Below are 21,965 nucleotides of genomic sequence, written 5' to 3'. Positions count from 1 at the left end.
AAATGAGGCTCAGTGACCTGTCTAAAGTAACAAAAACCTGGGACTGTAACCTAGGTCTCTTTACTACATCTTTCATGCTTATGCCATCACAGAACCTGTAGTAATAAACTATTACTGGAATAACAACTTCACATGTGCTCTATAGATCTATGTTATCATTAGCCTATAAGTCCACATAGCATAAATGTTACATAAAAAAGCAAGATTATCATTATGACATTTTTTTCAGAAATGAGATTTGGGTCAGCAACAATGTGATAACTCTGGGAACATTTTTTGCTAGCTAGCTTTTTCAGACTAATACACTCGGTAAGACCAAGATAAACTTAGACAATATAACTCTTTAAACGGACAGTAAACTTACAAAAACACTTCATAAAGTGCCAACTGAACCAAGAATTTCAAATTCCTATCTTGAAAAAAATTAAAAATACGGTTTTATCAAAGAAATTTTGTTTTGACTAAACTTAGAAAAACAAGCATCTATACTTTACAAATTAAAGAAACCCGTACTGGAGAAATTGCTAAACGAAAAAAGTGTAGTTAACTAAGATTTCCTCCAGGTGCCTCATCTAGGTCTTAGACGGAAATAAAACGTTTTAAGGAAACATTTCAAACAAACCAGTTGCTGTCCAATGTATCAAGAACAATGTATCTAAAGCGCCCAAAGTGACCTAAACGGGATCCTTTACTTTTTAGAAATTGCAACACCCCACTCTTCACAACATAGCCTCTTCTTCCAAATGACAGTACGGCAAATTTTGTGAAGACCCTGACATATACTACAAGTCGCCCTGGAGAGAAGCAAAGATGAGAGTTGCTTGATACTTTTACTTTTTCCCCCACCCTTTCCAGAAGCCAACGTGCAATACAACATGAAAAATGGCTAAACTGGAACCTCTTAACGTGGCTCATTGTACGCTACTCATTTCCACTACGTTGCATCTTCTAGTTTCTGGCTTAGTTATTAGCAAGCCACTTCTCTGAATGTTTCATTTCCCATTAAACAAGGAAATGGGTAAAGGACCATAAAGAGCTTTGATCCGCACAACGTCTATTAGATAACATCAAAAGCCTTTCTTCCGGACGATGGAGACCGGCACACAACGTTCTGCTTTCCCCTCTCATTCCCGAACCCGGGCCTCTTTCTTTCAATCCCAGTTTGCGCTCTTTAAGGATGGCAAAGAGTGTTCCTTAGACGAAATCCAGCGCTCCTGTGTCCTCACACAAGGCCGGGAGAGGGTTTCGAGGCCTCAGCTGGTTGAGATGGTAGAGGGGACCCACCCTCGCCCCATCCCCAGTCGGCGCCGCAGCCCCAGAGCAAGCGCGTGCGCAGGGGATCTCCGGTACCACGAGGCGCACGCTCGCCCGGCTGCGGTCCCAGCGCAGGGGTTGGGATTCTGAGGCGCGTGCCGAGACGACGGCAAGCGGAAGCTGCTGGCTGCGAGGACTGGCTGTTTTCGCCGGGGCGGGTGGGGGAAGGGCTGCAGCCACACCCGGAAGTCGGTCTGCGAAGGGTGGGGGGACGAGGAGGGGGTGAGGCTTCCGGTAGCGCAAAGGGTGTCGGGAGAGGCTTCCAGCAAACCTGCTTCCTTGGCCTCTGGAGGGACCACCGTTGCCGCGGATTCGGCTTCCACGATCTGCGTTCGGGCTAAACGGCCACGGCGGCCGCTACTGTCGCTCCCCTTGTGCCCGGCTCTGTCTGTATTCGTTCCCAGGCGGCCGCCACGGTTCCAGCAGCGGCCGCGGCCGACATGTTGTGAGGCGGCGGCGCGGGTGTCTGAAGGATGGTTTGGCAGAGGCGGCGGCAGCGGCTGCTGGCGGCGGCGGCAGCGGGGGCTCCGGCTCTTTAGAGCCAAGCCCGCTGGGTGTCCGCCCAGTACCGCGGTGAGGCCAGTGCCCCTGGACCTTGCCTCTGCTCCGGCGCGGTTGGGGACCGCGGTTAGGCGACAGCGCCCGCTCCTCTGAGGGGACACGAAGGTGGTTCCCCAGTGCTCAAATTTCCGGACCACCTTTGCTTTCTCCTCTCCGACCTGGGCAGTGCTGTCCCCGTAATCCTCAGCGCCCCGACCTCCTTCCCAGTCTCGCCCTAAATCTCTCACACGGGTGTTCCCCCACCCTCACGAACCGGCTCCTCCCCACCTCCCTTCATTTTCTGCACCCTCTTCTCTTGGCGCTCCTGGGATCACACTTTCGAGGGCAGCCTTTTGAAAAATTCGCGGAATAGTGCACCAGAGCTGGGGAGTTTTTAAAAGTCGGGGCGCGCGAGAGAGGGAGATACGATGGCTTCCTCATCTGGCAACGATGATGATCTCACTATACCTAGAGCTGCTATCAATAAGATGATCAAAGAGACTCTCCCCAACGTCCGGGTGGCCAACGATGCCCGGGAGCTGGTGGTGAACTGCTGCACTGAATTCATTCACCTCATATCTTCTGAAGCCAATGAGATTTGCAACAAATCGGAAAAGAAGACCATCTCACCCGAGCACGTCATACAAGGTAAGTGGTAGGTGTGGGGTTTTGTTTAAATGAGGGTCGGGGACAGCCTGCTAGTCGCGTGACCCGTTCATGTCAAAGCATTCATTCCTCTCCCCTGATAAGTACTGGCAGACGGGGCGGGGGGGGGGGGGGGGGAGCCACGCGGGCGTGGAAGCAGCCGGTGCCTTAAGAAACTCCTGTGTAGTATTGTGGTGGTGCTTTTCATCCAGCGAGTGCAAGTACGGATTGCAAGCGTTTAGGTCAGCTCACATCCTCCAAAGAGAAAGTTAGTTGCCGTCTCACTTTACGGCCAGGTAAGCCGAAGCAACAAGAATTTTGCCTGCCTAAAGTTGAACCCAGACATCACAACTGAGAAGTTGTCTGCCTAAAGTGGAACCTCGACCGTGACAACTGAGAAAGGAACCCAGAGTTCTCCCTTGGAAAGTGAAAATTCAGACAGGAACTTCAAGCGAGAGAGGCAGCACCCTTTCCCCACCCGACCTTTTTACCAGTGTAGAGGAAAAGATAAATTTTCTGAACACGAGTAAAAGAATTCTTGACATAAGTGTGTTCAACATTGTAAAGTTTGGTGATGTTGAATAAAGACAGTATCTTTTCTGCTTTAAAAATGGTTCAGTGGGGGGCACCTGGGTGGCTCAGTCGTTAAGCGTCTGCTTTTGGCTCAGGTCATGATCCCAGGGTCCTGGGATCGAGCCCCGCATCGGGCTCCCTGCTCAGCGGGGAGTCTGCTTCTCCCTCTCCCACTCCCCCTGCTTGTGTTCCCTCTCTCGCTGTGTCTTTCTCTGTCAAATAAATAAATAAAATCTTTAAAAAAAAAAAATGGTTCAGTGGTCCTCCCATTCATCAAGTTAATAAAACTCTCCAGTTCTATACTGTAAGAAAAGGGCGGATGATCTTTATCTTCTTTCTTCTTTCCTTTTTCCTTCTTTTTTATCTCTCTTAGTTTTTCTTTTGTGTAGCTTGCTTTGCTCTATGGAGATAAATTTTTAAAGCTTGGATTGAAAGGTTGTAAGAGATTTTTTTCATGGAACATTTCCCTGTCCTTTCCTGCTGCCATTCCCATTTAGATGTATACACCTAAGCTTTTATTGAACAGCATTTCCGAAAGTTTCAATCGTTTCTTATCTTGGAAAGGATTTAGTCCAGTAGTAGGGATTTGGGGGACTACATTTTGATGGTTTGTTTCAGGCATAGGGAGACGTATTTACTAGTCCTAATTTTTTGAGAGCACTTACTTATACTCTTATGAAAAAGTTGTATTCAATTTGAGGTGACTATTTGCCTTTTATAAAATTCTAACAATTTGTTATTGCATTTTAAGTCAAAAAATCATGAATAATCATTTTAGTAGGCAGACAGTTGTCTACCATTTTATTTTTTATAATTTAACTTTTTAAAGGTGACTTTCCTATTATTCTGAAGTAGAGAACACATCTGCTTGTATTCACCATATCCAGTATTTTACTGTCAATATTGACAAAAGAATTAAATGATTCATTTTTGGTACTTAATGATGTATGGAAGGTAGATTTAAGTATACTCTGCTATTTCCACTTCAGTACATGAGGAGGAAAAAAAATCTCTAGGAAAAATGATATTTGATTTTAAAGCTAGTATTTTTTTCTACTTGTTTGGTGTGCTGAGTACTCTGGCAAGTACAATGAAAGTCAAGTTCTCTATGTTTTGTGTTTTATTTTTACATTGTATGTACAATTGTCATAAGTCTTTCATAAGATTATCCAACACAGATAGCTACAATTTCCTTTTACAACTCATAAAAAAGAAAAAGAATCTTTTATCAACATTGCCTTTCTAATGAAAATTGCACAAGATTTCTAAAGGATCTGCCTAAACATTTGTTTACAACACAGAAGTGGGGTCATTCCAAAAATCTAATAACACATTACAATCTGTCTTCTTGGGTAGTTTATTCTTTTCTAGGATATATTTAGATTTCTGATTGACATGATGGAATAAAAGTGCAGCTGTAGCGTGCACTATGCTAAATAGCTCAACTTTGGAATATGCTAAATTCAGTTTAAGGTGTGAGTCAGAAAGTTCCAGTGAAAGCATTTTCCTTTGTGTACTGAGGATGATTGATTAATTTTTTTAAAAAAATCATTGGGGGAAAAATAAATCATCCATTGACCTGTTATACTCTTACAAATTTACCTGTTTTTTGGGTAACATTGCTGTTGTTAAGTAGATAAGGCCCTACCATTTTTGCCCCCAGTTCTCTCCAGTTAGGGGAATAAAATATATACATTTATCATCTTGTATTAATCTCACATTCCTTAATCATTTTAAATAATTTTTGTCTTGAGTGGTTACATTTTTAAAAAGAAATCCTTAGGGTGTGTATTTTTTTAGGTGTTTAACAGATTAATTCTGGAAAGCTTGCTAAATCATGGTAGATACGACATTTTTTTTTGGCTTTTCTGTAAGCACTGATTATTTTGGTATGTAGGATATATCCAAGTGGAATAATAATGTATATTTAAAGTTGTATGAATCTCACATGTTGAAGTTTAGATTTTCTAGTAATAAGTTTAATGAACGAGATTTTGCTTTAGGACATGTCATTTTTCACTTGCTACTTTGCTTTACCTTGTCAGAGCAAATTAAGCATTTGAGGCAGTTCTGTAGAATGCAAGTTACTAAAGTTGAAATAATTTTATTGCCAGAAAATCTTTGAAATAGTTAAATTCAAAAAAAATTTCTAAATGTTATGTTTATTTTAAGAAAGTGGACTTTGTATTGAAGATCACAGATACACAAAGGGGTTCTAAGCTATAAAAGGTGTTCCTTTTATGTCATGGCTGGTTTCTGTGAACACATATTCTTTTTTTTTTTTTTTTTTTAAGATGTATTTATTTTAGAGAGAGTCGGGGGGAGGGGGCCAGGGGGAGAGGGAGAGAGAGAATTTCAAGCCCCATCCTGGGGCTTGATCTCAGGATGCTGAGATCATGACCTGAGCTGAAATGGAGAGTCAGATGCTTAACCGACTGAGCCACCCAGGCACGCCTGTGAACACATATTCTTAAATGAATTTTAACATAGTCTGTTGTATTACAGAAAGAGCTGACATTGAGTTAAGAGTGGCAAGTTCTACACTGGAAAGTCTTTGGCCTTATGCAAATCTGTTAAAGGTTTCCCCATTTATGTATAAATAATACCTAATTGTTTCAGGTATTACTTGCATTTATTGAGAATCAGTTGAGGTTGAGACCCTTAGATGATATGCTCTAATAAATAATAATTTTTAAAATTATAATGGTACTGATTGAAACATAAAGCTGGAAGTCTGTTATGTTTAATCTTACAGCATGATGCCATTTGTTAAAGCCAAAGTGTAAGTAAGGATATTTTGAGGGACTTTTTTTTTTCTTCATTTTTAATCTCCTGATAAATTCCCCACCCCCACATTTATAACAATAGTAACTGAAAGTAGTGAAAGTTTGAAAAAGTCTCTGAAGATTTGCTTCTTCAGAAATTGAGTTTCTCCAAGCTATCTATGTTAAAGGATTTTTAAAAATTCAGTCCCTCTCACACTGGTACTTTTGTAAAACACAGTAAAAATGGATCAGTAGATAAACAAAATTTAAAAAAGACAAAAGTTCAATTTTTGTTGTTAGATTTAGTAGACATAAAATTACTGTCAAGTTGCTATGAAGATTCTTTTTTTTTCCAGCTTTACTGAGATATAATTGACATAACATTGTGTAAGATTAAGGTGTACAACATAATGATTTGATATATGTATATATTTGTGAAATGATACCACAGTAAGGTTATCTAACACATCCATCACCCCCACGTAGTTACAGTTTTGCTGTGAAGGTTCCAAAATGCTTACTTTGATTTTCATACTTAACCCATTGCAGACCATTATGAGCAGTTCTGGTACAAGTTCACGGACCATAATTTGAGTAGATTTGCTATAAAGCCTAAACCACAGTCTATTTTAGAAAGTGGATGTGAAGCAGTTTTTAAAAATCAGAGAATCTGAGTGATTGCAGAGAAGTTGTAATAATAAGGAGAATGATACTGTATTACCTAAATAATCATGCATGCTCATATTTTTTTCCAAAGGGACACATTGTATATGGCATTGTTCTTTTCAAGTTGGCATTTTATTATTTTCCTTAAAACTGATATATCTTTCATTTTTATTTTCCTTCTGCCACCCAACAATTTCTTTTGAATACTACTAGGTACTTGGCACTGTATTAGATACTGCTAAGGATAGAAAGATGGATGATGGGGCGCCTGGGTGGCTCAGTCGTTAAGCGCCTGCCTTCGGCTCAGGTCATGATCCCAGGGTCCTGGAATCGAGCCCCGCATCGGGCTCCCTGCTCGGCGGGAGGTCTGCTTCTCCCTCTCCCACTCCCCCTGCTTGTGTTCCCTCTCTCGCTGTCTCTCTCTGTCAAATAAATAAATAAAATCTTAAAAAAAAAAAAAAAAGAAAGATGGATGATATTTGGTTCCTGCTCTGCTATCAGTCTCTCATTATTGTCCCAGATTCCCAGGAATAGTGATCCATAGAGGACATGGTTAAGGGTCTTCAGACACCTTTGCCAGGCTCATGAGCCAAGAAGTCACATTGGCCTATATTATCCTCTAAATATATTTGAGTGAACTACATCACCCCCCTGCCCTTAACATATAAACAAAAGAAAATAGAGAAATTTGAGAACGCTATTTTATGTATTTTAATTTTTTAATGAAAAACCTGCATTATACAGGTCACACAAAGTCTTGTTATAACAAAACTTTATAAGATTATATCACTTTTATAAAATAAGATAAGACTATATTAGAATTATTGTTGCTGGATGGAAGTTTTACCTTTCTTTTTTTAAGTGTTTGTCTTGTTAACATCTGTCTTTCAAATTGAAAAATGTGCCAAGTGTTTTTTTCCCCTAATATACCATGCACTTTTCTGGGTATAGTTTTAAAATACATGGCAGAGGGTAGCAGACAGATCTCTGAGGAGCAAGTGATGTATGTGTTTTACCCACAATTTTTTTTTTTTTCTTTTCTGGCTTTTACTCTCAGATCCCTAGAGCCAGGGCCGTAACAGTCCATTAAGTCTCTTTACACAAACTAGAAAAAGGCACTTTTTCCTTATAAACCTTTACTACTATCTGCCAGAAAAGTGCCATAATAAACATACAAATCTATGTTTAAAGTAGGAATGGCCCTCCTTAGATATGGTACTATTGTGCACTAAATAACCTGCACCACTGCAAATGATGGCCCTGCTTATGAGTCATTTCCCTTATCCTTTAAGATTCTCCTTTGTGTAAAATGGGAATGAGTATTACTACATGGTAACAAATGATGTAAAACATCTCCTTGTTTAGAAGATACTATAACCACTTACGGCTATCTGTTAGCCAAAATGTATTTAAAATTTGGATTAAAGTCAATATAGTTTTTGAAATTAAATTTATGGCTCTTCCCGTTGAGCCATTTTATTGAGAGTACAGATTTGTATATGGAAGCTCTTTGAATAATATTAAATATTAACCTTGGATTTACTTGCAAATTTTTTGAAAGCAGTGCTCTTAACCTTAGGTGTTTTTAAAGGTGAATTCTTTGTTTTCTTTTTAATTTTTAATTCAAGCCATCCATGGTTAAAGGTAGTTTGGATTGGGTTTTTTTTTTTTGATGTCTAGTCTAGTAATTCATGATATTTTGAAGAGTTGTCTCCATTGTGTTGATTTGTTAATTTTATAAATTTTAATATTTTATATTACAAATATATTCGTTCAACTTGAATTTAGTGTGATACTGCATATCTCTACATTTATTTAGGTCCTGTACACTTATCAGGGCACTCTTTTATTTTTTTTTAATTAATTTTTTTTTTTGGTAGGGCACTCTTTTAAATGTAAGAAAAAAAATAAAGATGAGTAATACATAGTCCAAGTGGTTAAGCTAATCTTATGTGCTAGACACTGTTAAATGCCTTAGATTACTTGTTTATTGAGATTATTCTCACATCCAAAAATAATAAAAATATAATAGTGAGTACTTTATTTGCTCATTCTATGGGCCATCCTCTGTTCTAAGCTCTTTGTTTATATTAATTCATTTATTCTTCACAGTAACCTGATCTGATGAGATAAAGGTACTGTTATTCTTGTTTTAGACGCACAGAGGTGAAGGAATTTATCTAGGGTCACACAGCTGATATGAGGCAGAGCTGGGATCAGTCTGTCAGCCTTAGGGCCTACGTGCATAACCACTATAACTGCATATGTTTTAGGAAGATATAAAATAGATGCTATTCTCAGAGAAGGAAAACTGAAGCTTGGAGATATGTATTGAAGGTTATATGAATATATTGACAACCAAATTTCAAATTCTAAGATATCTGTCTGATTTTACAAGGGGGAGATTACTTCTGTATAGAAGGATCAGGCAAGCTTAATTTGAAGATGGAGTTTGATTTGAGCCATGAATGCATTACCATCAGGATGAATGTGGGAAACTGATGTCTGCTGGGAAACACTGAGCTGTCAGATTTAGCATAAGTATGCAGGGATTTAATGGCAGAAATAAAGCTGGAAGGTGGGGCTACATCCTGGAGAAACTTGGTGTACACTAAGGAAATAAGACTTTCTTCAGAATGTGGGAGGAAACCATAAGCCATTCTTGGTTTTGGTATCATCTCCAGCCAATATTACTGAAAATATACTGTTATGTTCATGCCTTTAAAAAGGAGAATAAAAGAAAAACTTCTATCGTTGACGCTTAATAATCCGTCTGTCAATTCAAATAAAAAATGCAGGTTGCCTAATCTTCACTTAATTTTCCACTATACCCCAAGCTCCTTGAGGCCAAGAATTAAGTGTATTTTGATATACAGAACTCAGAGTAATGCTTTATTGAAGTTTTTTGGAGGGTGAAAAGGGGCAATAAGTTAATATACTTAAAGTTCAAGTAATAGTACTATGCTTTTTGGCATCAGATTATTTCTAAAGAAGGTTGATGCAAACAGCTTAATATTTGAAGTAATTAAAGTTATTAATCATTTCAAAATGTCTTAAAAACCACAGCTTACACAGGGGGGAATGTGTATTCATAAAGGTGTATTTGGTATTCTCCCTGAAGAGCAAATCCCTGATGTTAGAATTCAGGGTATCTTTACTGAGGGCACTCTGGTTCATCATAATTGTTGAAAAACTACAAGAACTGATGAACTAAGTTAAGTTCATTTACTATGTTTTTCACCACCTATATTTCATCATTGGGTCAGAAAACAAAAATGTCAAAAAAACACACAAAAAACCAAAAATGCCTTTGGAGATATCAACAGATAGTAAACTATAAAATATAATTTTAATTGCTGTGAGCCAAAAGGAACTTAATGCTTTGTCTTGATTACAGAAGGCATTTAGAAAGTGCATTATTATAAAATTTTCCTTTTAAGCGTGAAAAAATAAAGGGAGAGAATTATTTGTTAATACTTCTATCCTTATAGTTTTCCTTTATCCCAGTTTTCTGCCACATCACTTGAAATGTTTTTATAGTGCTTCCTGTTAAATTTTATTTTCAAGGGAAACTTGTTGGCTGAATATAAATGCTGAATTTCATAAGTTATTTCCACCAGTATTTTTTAAACTTGGCAGTTTGAGTGTCTTTGCTAAAAATAGTTTTCTGTTGATATATTGTACAAAAGAACTTATCTATTCTTTCATCCTATCCTACTGACACTTAGAACATGTGTTACCAGCCTAGTTTTTCTAAGCCAAATGGCACAAAATATGTTATTAACAAATAGATTCCAAATATTTCCTTTTTTTGTATTCTTTGAAAAAGTGACTGAGTTAATGATGTTTGATTTACAATGAGTGGTATAGGAAAAATGTTTTCTTATTAAAAACACATATTCTTACATTGGACTTTTTTTTCTCACAGGAAATGCTTTGGTTTTTAAAAAGTTAGAAAGAAAGGGAAAAGGAAAGACCTATGCTGTTAAATGTTCCTCAAGTTTTATCTAATTTGCAATTTAATATTAAGAAAGTTGATAAAATGGATCTAGCCATTCAGATAGTTGCTGTCCAACTATAAAATAGGTAAAATTATTACAAGACAGCAGCCCCCTCCCCAAAAAACCCCCACAAAAGCTTAGTGTTCCATAGATGGGGGAAAGACTAAATTTTATCACTCTTTCATGTTTTCCTATTTTCATTTCCCTAGCACTAGAAAGTTTGGGCTTTGGCTCATATATCAGTGAAGTAAAGGAAGTCTTACAAGAATGCAAGACTGTAGCATTAAAGAGAAGAAAGGCCAGTTCTCGTTTGGAAAACCTTGGCATTCCTGAGGAAGAATTATTAAGACAGCAACAAGAGTTATTTGCAAAAGTAAGTAATGCATTTTAAATTATTTTCATCTGAATCCTACCCTGTTTGCTAACAGAAATCATACTGGTTTCTGAAATCATTTCCTAAATCAACATACATCCCCAGAGGATTTTCTTTTTGTGGCTGATTGTTTGATCATAGAGTCTGATGTTTAGATCTAACTAACCAGTTTGACTCTGTTTGGCCAGTTATTTACTTCTTATAAAAGTATATATTTGTAGCAACCTGTTTTCTAAGGAGAATAACTCCAAATAACTACTGAGATTTTACTTTGATGGTTTTTTGGGTTTTTTTTCCAGACAAAATACCAACTTAAAAGCATGAGAAGTATACCTAAACATTCTTAAAATTTAAAATGATGGACTGGTGAGAAAATACTATATCAGATTTTATAATGAGTAGCATATGAGGAAAATTTGATAAACATCTATTTTATAGTTAAATTAAGTTTTTTTAATTTAAATTCAGTTAGCCAACATATAGTACATCATTAGTTTCGGATGTAGAGTTCAGTAATTCATCAGTTGCTTATAATACCTGGTGTTCATCACATCACGTTGCCCTCCTTAATGCCCGTCACCCTAGTTAAATCAAGTTTTTATTTTTATTTTTATTTATTTTTAAAGATTTTATTTATTTATTTGATAGAGAAAGACACAGCGAGAGAGGGGACACAAGCAGGGGGAGTGGGAGGGGGAGTGGGAGAGGGAGAAGCAGACTCCCTGCCGAGCAGGGAGCCCGATGTGGGACTCGATCCAGGGACTCCAGGATCATGACCTGAGCCGAAGGCAGTCGCTTAACCAACTGAGCCACCCAGGCGCCCTAAATCAAGTTTTTAACACACCTTTGAAACAAACATTCTAGGGACATCTGGGTGGCTCAGTCGGTTTAGCGTCTGCCTTTGGCTCAGGTCATGGTCCCAGGGTCCTGGGATTGAGTCCCACATTGGGCTCCTTGCTCAGTGGGGAACCTGCTTCTCCCTCTGCCTGCCAATCCCCCTGTTTTGTGCTCTCTGACAAATAAATAAAATCTTTAAAAAAAATAATAAAACAAACATTCTAATCCTAAAAAATTTTGAAGGGCTAGTAGAACAGAGAAAGGGAGAGAACTTTTTTTCTCTTATTAAAGTTCTAATTACCAGTTTGTGAAGGATTAGCACCAAGTACTAATATTCCTCTATTTTATTTTTTAATATTCCTCTATTTAAAAAATAAATAAAAAAGGAAGAGAGAGGATGAAGTTCTTTTTTCCCCACTAAGTTTTGGCCTCTCATTTGAGATTGTAAGGCAGTTTTGGTTTGAATAGAAAGGGTGAGATTTTGTACCAGTTATTGTAGTTACCAGTATTGTATTGTAGAACTGGGAAGTATCATTTTAGGTAATCTCTTCCAGATTGGCACCATACCTGATCTCTTTGTAGTAATAACAATCAGTTGGGTTTGAATCAAAAAGCATTTGAATTTTAAGTGTTGTCAAGTACTAGGCACTAGAAACCATTTAAACTAATAAGAAAAATAAAAGTTTACTAACATTTGAGTTCTAACCATGTATTAATCATGTTGCTAAGTAATTTACCTGTATTTTTTTAATCCTCACAACCACCTATAAGTACTAAAGAGTTACTAAAAGCTTTTGAAGCAGGCGTAAACACAAGCAAACAATATATAATCCATATGAATATGAGGTTATGAAGAAAGATGATTAAAAAAAATTAATGGCTATTATTTATAAATTCTCTGCTATTGTAGATCACCTGAGAGTTCCAAATTAGATTTTTTTTTTTTTTTAAAAGAGAGGGAGAGAAGGTAGGGAGGGGGGAGGGGGAGGGAGAGGGGGAGGGAGAGAGAGAGAGAGAATCTTAAACAGGCTCCATGACAGTGCGGAGCCTGACTCAGGGTTCTTTTTCACAACCCTGAGATCCTGACCTGAGCCAAAATCAAGAGTCAGATACTTAACCGACTGAGCCACCCAGGTGCCCCCCAAATGAGATATTTGATGAAAAGAAAATGATTCTCTGCTAGATACTTTTCATACTTTGCAGAGTTTTTATAAGTATGAGTAAAATAAATAAATTAAATTTTACTATACCCATTTACACATTAAGAAACAGATTTGGAGATGGAGAAACTTGATTGAGATCATTCATTCATTTGTTCTACAGATAATTACTGAAGTCCTCACTACTTACCAGACGTAGTGCTGAATTCTAGGCTTATAATAGTATACAAAAGAGACATGGTTCTTGCTATTCTGAAACGTAGTTTACTGGAAAGGATTGAGTTAAATAAAACAAATAAGTTCATATAGTTAGGAAGTATTGGAGTCTAAATTCAAAACTCCCATCTTCTGACTCCAAAACTTGCTCTTTCTTCATTACCATTGCTAATGTTCTAGCCTGTATTTTGTCTGCTTAACTTTATTTTGGAATATTTTTTTTTAAGATTTTATTTATTTATTTATTTATTTGATGGGGGGGGGAGAGAGAGAGAGACAGTGAGAGAGGGAACACAAGCAGGGGGAATAGGAGAGGGAGAAGAAGGCTTCCCATGGAGCAGGGAGCCCAATGCGGGGCTCGATCCCAGGACCCTGGGATCATGACCCAAGCCGATGGCAGACGCCCAATGACTGAGCCACCCAGGCGCCCCTGTTTTGGAACATTTAAGTGGAACATGCCTTATCCTTTCCAGGGCAAAAAGAAGAATGAAAGAAATCTGTCAAATCTGTCTTTACTTTTCTATGCTTGTCATCTGTTTTTTCCTCTTCCTTATCTCCCTTCTTTCTTACCCTCATCTTGGGGTCAAGATCCCTTAGTATTTTTTTGCTCTTGTGAGAAGATCAGCAGAGAGAGAAAATTATAACACCTATCTAGTACTTCTTCCTCAAAGCACAAAGCAATTAAATCCTAAATATGAAAGGAACTGTTAAGTAAATATAATATCTTTTTCATTAGTTTCATTTCATTTCATCTTTTAGACTTTATTTTTTTTTCAAAGATTTTATTTATTTGACAGAGAGAGAGACAGCCAGAGGGAACACAAGCAGGGGGAGCAGGAGAGGGAGAAGCAGGCCTCCCGTAGAGCGGGGAGCCCAACGTGGGGCTTGATTCCAGGATTCCGGGATCATGAGCCGAGCCAAAGGCAGAAGCTTAATGACTGAGCCACCCAGGCACCCCTCATCTTTTAGACTTTAAATACTAACACAATTGCAGCCTCATTTGAAGCTGTCTTTCAGCTGTTAGCAACAAATATTTGGAAAGGGGAAACCATTAATATACTGAAATTAAGGTTAACTGTAAATTATAAATGAGTCGTTTTAGTATTTGGGAATGAGATTCTTAAAACATAGGAAAACTCTCCAAAAGAAGAAGTGAATTAGGAAATATATATCTACTCTCTTTCACACTCCCATTTTAGAAGAAAAATACTTGGGGTACATTGGATAAGAGGCAAGAGGGAAAAAGGAAATTAGAAAAAGTACCACTGAAAATTCTAATTTGTGAAAATGAATATAAACAAAATCTATCAGTCAGCAAAGATTTTAAAGGCACGGGAATGTTTTTATGTCCAGACAGAAAAGTGTGGTTGCTAATATGGGGCCATGGTACTTAAAAGTCAGTTAAATTTTAATTGTAACCAGTACGTGTCTTTGCAGATCACTGAATAAACACGAGATCAAGCACCTTTTGCAATTAAACCTGTGTAGACACCTGAAATTATTTGAGTTTTTTTTTCCGTGCTATGAAATTATACCTATTTATAGTTGATTAAGGCACAGAGTAGGTATTCTTAAGTTTATTAAATTCAAATATTTGGTTTGACCTATAATTTTCTTATGAACTTTTTTTTAAAAGATTTTATTTATTTATTTACTTGGGAGAGAGAGTGTGCAAGCAAGTGAGAGAGAACACAAGCAGGGGGGAGGGGCAAAGGGAGAGGGAGAAGCAAGACTCCCCACTGAGCAGGGAGTCCAATCTGGAACTCCCTCTCAGGACCCTGGGATCATGACCTGAGCCAAAGGCAGATGCCTAACTGACTGAGCCACCCAGGTGCCCCATTATGAAGTCTTAAAATGTTTTTCATGAAGCATTCTTAGTCTGTTTTACACTCCAGGTATTCCTGCCATAAAAGCATATATGCCTGTGTGTTAGAATAACTATTTTCCATACTTTTTAAAAATAAAAATGAATGAAAGTAGTGATTAGAATATCTGGTTTTTTATTTCCTAAACAAAAAAAGTTTTTTTCTTGTAGGAGAGGTGTGATAATAGGTACACTAACAACTATAATATGAGGCTGACTGTTTGATGAGGAAGGTATAGAGATACCAAGTACGGAGACATCACATTAGATTTTGGCAGTGTAAGAGTGTGCCAGTTATTTTGCATGTGAGTGCTAATACAAATTTAAACCTAAGCCGACTTCACATGTCTCCTTATGAATATTGACAATGGAAGGAATACCTTGCCTGTAGTATAATATCAGTTCTGGACTGAAAAGCTGGGGAAGAAACTTAATTTTCTTTTTTGCATAACTCAGAAAAACAGCTAGTGTGCAGTTTTCTTGTTGACCTCAGCAGATGAACTGAGCTGATAGTGTTAATTCAGATTCAAGATTATCTGAATCTTAATTTGTGTAGATTTGTGATCCACATGCAATATTAACTAAATTGGATAGCTTTTGGGACGCCTGGGTGGCTTAGTTGGTTAAGCGTCTGCCTTCGGCTCAGGTCATGATCCCAGGGTCCTGGGACAGAGTCCTGCATCCGGCTCCCTGCTCAGTGGGGAGTCTGCTTCTCCCTCTGCCTGCCACTTCCCCTGCTTATGCTCTCTCTCTCTCTCTCTGACAAATAAATAAAATCTTAAAAAAAATAAATTGGATAGCTTTACATTTTCACATGTGTACATAGGCTCTCCCCACCCTTTTCAACATCCATTAGTTATTGAACTTTGTAAACTGGCATTGAAACATTACAATGTTTTGTTGTAGCATTTGATGGAGAATCTTTTATATACACGTAGTAGGTGAAAAATAAATCAAATTGCAAATCTTTTTTTTTTTTTTTTTGAGCTTAAACTGTATACTAAGTTGTTGGTCCAAATTGAGTGGAATAAGTTAAACTTAAATTGCATTCTGTTACCCAATCTGAGTGTATTTTTGTAAGCATAATTATGTTTAAATAAAATTTTAAAAAGAAAAAAACATCATGCGCCAGTTACTAAACAATTTTCTTAGCTTGAAACCCACCTTTCTATGCTTTGATTTGTGACCAAGCCTACTATTCTGCAAACCGAGTTTCTGCTTTTCTTGCGTACTTCATTATAGACTCTGCTGCCACTAGGGGGTTCTGGAGGGAGATTGCCAGGTTGGAGGAGGAAGGCAGCACTTGGGCTCCTTTCTTTTACTAACTGCTGGCTTCAAGCTCTTTTGTATCACCTACCAGTGCTTCTTCACTCTGGCTGCATCAGTTTTTTTTTTTCCTGTAGCAGGACCTGAATCCAGTTTGCAGTTTCTTTAATACTTACAGAACCAGCCTAAACATTCACCCTCTTCCTTAGGGATGTGGGTATCAAACCTTGGGGCACTCTACCAAGCTCAAGAGATGCTTACCAGCCAATCTATGTCCCTTCTTCAGAGGTCTGAGTTTCATTTCCATGGATTGTTCCTTTAAGCTTCTAAGTTTTAAAAATTCCAGCCTCTTCCTTTGTTGCCCCGGTTTTAGGGATGGTGGCTGGTTTTGATAGTTACCAGTTGCATGATATCTTAGTGTTGTTTTCTTGCCTTTTCGATGACGTAGTTACCAGCTTTATACTTCGTTAACAATCCTTTATATTTCATTTTCTCTGTTCCCCTAACTAGTGTGACTTCTATCTCCTGATTAGATCCTGAATGATACAGTTAGGAATCAGGAAAAAACTTAATGGATAAAATAGTATTTCAGTATGAGTTGAAGGAAGAGTGGACTTCTGTGAAAATTAGGAAATTTCAAATAGAGTGAATATCAGCATGAGTTAAGGTAGCAAAAATGGGAGGGTATGGTGTATCTGGGAAATATTTTATGTTCTAAGTTTTTTTGGAGTACCAAGTATATATTACAGAAGTTGATTTGGGAGATAGGTTGGGGCAGGCAGTAATTTGGAGGACCTTGAACTCTAGGCTGAGAAATTGGACTTAATTGGTATAACAGATGATTTTTTTTTTTTTAAGATTTTATTTATTTATTTGAGACAGAATGAGAGAGAGAGAGCACATGAGAGGGGGGAGGGTCAGAGGGAGAAGCAGGCTCCCTGCCGAGCAGGGAGCCCGATGCGGGACTCCATCCAGGGACTCCAGGATCATGACCTGAGCCGAAGGCAGTCGCTTAACCAACTGAGCCACCCAGGCGCCCAACAGATGATTTTTTTAAAGTATAATAATGGCCTTATTAGAATTCTCATCTAGAAATGTTTGGATAGCAAATTCATGACAGATTATTAAGAAAAGTTAGGAATGCACATGGTGAAATCTTAATGTTAGAGTTATGCTGAGTATTACCATTTCCCCACAAAATATTCATTCAGAAAATACTGGAGGCCTATGTGTTGGGAATGCAGCAAAGAGTATGAAAATATTCTCTAGTCTCAAGTCTAGTGGAGAAAAAAGATAATATGCTCAGATAATTAAAGAATAAAGTAGATAGGTGTGGGAATGCATAGAGAATTATGGCATATGAAATAGAGTATTCAATATGACCTAGAAGGGTCAAGAAAGACCAATTTCTGTTTTAAATGATAACTAGGAATTGGCCATGCATAAAGGAAGGTAGAGGATATGAGCCAGGCTTAAGGAACAATTCTGAGAAAAGGCAGAGAAAGAGAAACAGCATTGTTTTGGTAGAATCCAATGACAGGGGCGCCTGGGTGGCTCAGTCGTTAAGCATCTGCCTTCAGCTCGGGTCATGATCCCAGGGTCCTGGGATCAAGCCCCATATTGGGCTCCCTGCTCAGCGGGGAGCCTGCTTCTCCCTCTCCCACTCCCCCTGCTTGTGTTCCCTCTCTCGCTGTGTCTCTTTCTGTCAAATAAATAAAATCTTTAAAAATATATATATACAATGGGAAATTATATGATCTTTTCAAGAACAGATTCATGTTTTCCCTCTTCGTGGGATTTTTCTGTGAGTGGATGAAATTAAATAGGGAAAGAGCTTTAGCTGTTGCAACGGTGTGTGTAATGCATATGTATGTATCTTACTTTCTAAAATTCTTTATTAAGAATAAAGCTTTAGATTATAAAGCTTTATTTATTTATTTTTCTATTTATTTATTCAAAGTAGGCTCCATGCCCAGTGTGGGGCTTGAACTCCTGACCCTGAGATCAAGAGTCTCATGCTCTAGTTACTGAGCCAGCCAGGCGCCCTGGTTTCTAAAAATTCTGTGATGATTGTTGGAGAGGCTATATATCAGATGAATGGATTTTAACTATCTCACTTAAATTCAGTCCTGGATAAGTGCCTTTTCTTTACTGTGTATGGGAAGGGTGTATGTGTGTGTGTATTTATGGGGAGAGGGACAGGAGAAATGTATGTATGGGGTAGGGAACTGTGAGAGAAACTCAAACATCAGAGTGTCTGGGTGGCTCAGTCGGTTAAGCATCCAACTCTTGATTTTGGCTCAGGTCATGATCTCAGGGTCGTGGGTTAGAGCCCCCCCGTCAAGCTTTGTGCTCAGGGCAGAGTCTGCTTATCCCTATCACTTTCCCTCTGCTACAACCCCAGGCACTCAAGCCTGTGCGCTCGCTCACTCTCTCTTTCTCTCTCTCTCAAATAAGTAAATATCTTAAAAAAAAACCCAAAACCCTCAAACATCAAGGTAGCTATTGCATTCATGTGTGGTACTTCCCCTTAAGAGTTAGAGGTACTGTACTAGACAACATTTAAACCACAGAAATAATTTTTAGATTGAAAAATGTTTACATGTTAACTGTAAGTTGAGGGGACAGAAGAATCAAGTGAAACAAAAGGAATGAGAAGCAGAGAAAGGAACCAAAGAGAGGACATTGTGATTTTTCTACCAGCTTTTTCAACTTCAGTTGAGCCAAAGGTCATAAAATTATGTGGCATAAAGGGGTCTGTCTGTAAAAGAACCAAGTTTTGGAAACTGTCCTTAGTTGACAGGCAGTCGTCTGTATTTTCTTATAGAGTTCATGTTCTCCAGATGTATAACAGTTATGTAGTGGTTGGAAAATACCCAAATTTGATGATTAAGCCTGTAATTGGCTTAATTTATACTTAACCGAAGTGTGTATGTTGTGAGTTTCAAAAATATATATATTATTTGTTTTTATGTTTTTGGTGTTTAGGCTAGACAGCAGCAAGCAGAATTGGCCCAGCAGGAATGGCTTCAAATGCAGCAAGCTGCTCAACAAGCACAGCTTGCTGCCACAGCCAGTGCATCTAACCAGGCAGGATCTTCTCAGGATGAAGAAGATGATGATGATATCTGAAATTTACCAGCTGAGTTTCTACTTCCTCTATAAATGTTTTTCCCTGCACAAGAAAACAGTGAAAGAAATGCTTATCTGTAATTTTGTATGCATTTTGGTGGACTTGCCATTGGTATTCTAGGGATGTCTGTTGTTAAGTTTCATCTATTGTGTGCTACTCATGTAAAAACTGTCTCTTTGAACTATTGAAAATTTAAGGTTCAGTATAATATCAATTTTGAATTTTTAATGGTGTTTATGAAATTTTAGATAGCAGTGAGTCCTTTATTTGATCAATAAACAGTGTTACAGAAACCGTCAAGTTTATAAAATACAGTGAAATTTATACATACAGAAACTCTAAATCTGCATTTGCATTTCCTCTGCCCTTTTAACTAAACTAAAAATTGGGAATTTTAAATTATTGGGGGGAGGGTGTTGTGTAATGCAGTAGATGTTAGTTCAGGTTGGTGAAAAAACAGTTCAGTTTTGTAGTATCTGAATTTTTTGTCTTTTAAAATGAGTATATATATATATATGCAGTAAATATATATGCTCAGATAAATATACTTGTTTAGAAAAAATCTCAAAACATTCAAAAACTAGGAAGGAGTATGTTCAATAGTTGTATAAATTCAGTGGGTTATGTTTCTGATTTTGTTTTTGTTTTATGTAGAGGTAAAAACTCCAGTTTTATTATGGCATAATTCATCTTGAGCTGCGCTATTACATTTCAAAGACTGCCCAATTTTGAGGACTGTCATGATTCTTACTATTTCACTCCAATAATTGTTAATAGTATTACTTGCTTAGTCCATCCATGTTTATTGGACCTTGTGAAACAATTGCTTAGGTTCCATTGGTTTAATGGAGATTCATGAATATTCAAACCTTTGCTGGGGGAAAGAAATGAAAGTTAATAAGCATGCTTACTGTAAAAGAGGGATTTTTTGGTAATTTAACTTGTAGTTATAGTTTACTTATTGTTTGTTTTTAGCATTACTTTTACATTTTCTTGACTAGATGGCCTAGAGTGTCCAGTGCTTCCTTTTGAAATGGCATCATTGTCTCCATCATAATTGAGTGATAGCTTTAAAAATGATTGGCTTTATTTTGTTTAAGAAAGCATGTCATAACAGATCAGCCCTATGTGAAACATAAATAGTTTCAACCTACTCATTAAAAGGGAGAAGGTTTACTTTGGTTACAACAAAAATAAAGTAGTGATTTTTATAGGAATCCAGTGAGTTGAGGAAATGGCATATTGTGTATATTTTGGAAACAGAATGAAAAAGCCTCTTAAGATAGTATAAAGTAATCTAAATTCCTATGTCAGTTGCCAAATCATTTAAATTTGTATATTTACCAAGCCCAAGGAAAAATTGTGGCTGCTGGGATTCCAATTTTAATTGAAGAGCTAAATAAGTAAAGTTTATAAGTATTAGATTTCTTAATGATCTTATTTTGCAGTTTTAGAAAAAATGAAATATTAACATATGTTCATTAAATACACTTCCCCCATGCCATGAAAAGGTTAATTTTGCTGGATGTTTTAAGTTGAAGTTGATACTGTATCCTTGAAGTGCTTTGGACAAGATAGAAGGGGTTGTTTTTTTAAAAGTTTAAGTACCAAAGGTAGTCTAGTCTAAGAAATAATAAGTTAATAAGTGTTGGCTTTTCTAATTTGTACTGTAACATCCTTATACTTTCTATTTTAAGATTATCTGTTTCTTAAGTAAACAACTTAGATATTTTTCCACACTTTTTTTTTCCCTGATGCAGAGTTCAGGTTAATTAATATTTTACTGCATCTGATAATGTATTATATGTTTGAAGCCTAGTGACTTTTCATTTTGACATTCTTGTGATTTCATATGCTGTATTCTTCAAGCAATAAAATTCTGATGTGTTTTATAAATTGTTTTTACATTTAATAATCTACATAGATTAGCAGCAGATTTCTGTTATTAACATTTTTACTAATTTTAAGAATCTTAGGCCCAGAAGATATTTTTATCATTTGGTATATAGTACCTGACTTTCTCCTTTATTGTTATTTCAAGAAATGTGGTTTTACTTGTACTTTTGTAATTTACAGTCCTAGGATCTAGGCATAACAAAACTAATTAAGCAGTGTTTTACTTTTATTTTTTAACATTTAAAAGTCACTATACTGTCCGTTGAGATTTTTAAAATCTTGTGGAGAGAGAAACAAATCTTCAGCGTTCTTGAGAAATAAGGTTATTGTTTAGTAAATATTTCCCCCACTTCCTTGAATACATCTCTGTCTTTTTCAGTAGCCTATCAAACTGATAAATGCTGAAAAGCTACCAATTTTTAAAAACTGCATATACCATACATATAGAAAAGTATATAAGTGAGGGTTTTGACAAATTAAACGTAATCCTATCACTGGCCCTCAGATCAAGACACAGCCGTATGAACACCCCAGAAGCCCCTCTTGCCCCTATTTTAACACTACCTTCTTCCTCCCCAGAAGTAAGTACTGTTCTGTCTTCTAAAACCATAGATTAGTTCTGTCTTTTATTTTGTGTAGAGGCAATCATAAATAATATACTTTTTAAAAACTTTTACAACTTCACTTTAATAAGTCTTATACAGGCTTACTAAAGA

At 37.3% G+C, this 21,965-nt stretch overlaps 1 protein-coding gene across 1 annotated transcript; it reads left to right on the top strand.

Moving 5' to 3' along the window:
- Positions 1–1,613: 1,613 nt before the first annotated feature.
- On the top strand, positions 1,614–21,249 carry DR1 (down-regulator of transcription 1). The gene is made up of 3 exons (XM_035018011.1): positions 1,614–2,502; positions 10,714–10,877; positions 19,209–21,249. The coding sequence occupies exons 1-3, from the start codon at positions 2,283–2,285 to the stop codon at positions 19,350–19,352; spliced, it is 528 nt and encodes a 175-aa protein (XP_034873902.1). The 5' UTR covers positions 1,614–2,282; the 3' UTR covers positions 19,353–21,249.
- Positions 21,250–21,965: the final 716 nt, after the last annotated feature.

The sequence above is a fragment of the Mirounga leonina genome, unplaced genomic scaffold (assembly GCF_011800145.1).
Source record: "Mirounga leonina isolate KUSES-001 unplaced genomic scaffold, KU_Mleo_1.0 Mir_173, whole genome shotgun sequence".
NCBI lineage: Eukaryota > Metazoa > Chordata > Mammalia > Carnivora > Phocidae > Mirounga > Mirounga leonina.
Note: the sequence above shows the minus strand (reverse complement) of the source record. Positions and strands in the feature narration are given on the sequence as shown.

Coding starts and splice junctions, on each gene's coding strand:
- DR1 (XM_035018011.1), top strand. CDS start 2,283: ATGGCTTCCTCATCTGGCAACGATGATGATCTCACTATACCTAGAGCT. Junction 2,503..10,713: donor ACCCGAGCACGTCATACAAG/GTAAGTGGTAGG, acceptor TCATTTCCCTAG/CACTAGAAAGTTTGGGCTTT. Junction 10,878..19,208: donor AACAAGAGTTATTTGCAAAA/GTAAGTAATGCA, acceptor TTTGGTGTTTAG/GCTAGACAGCAGCAAGCAGA.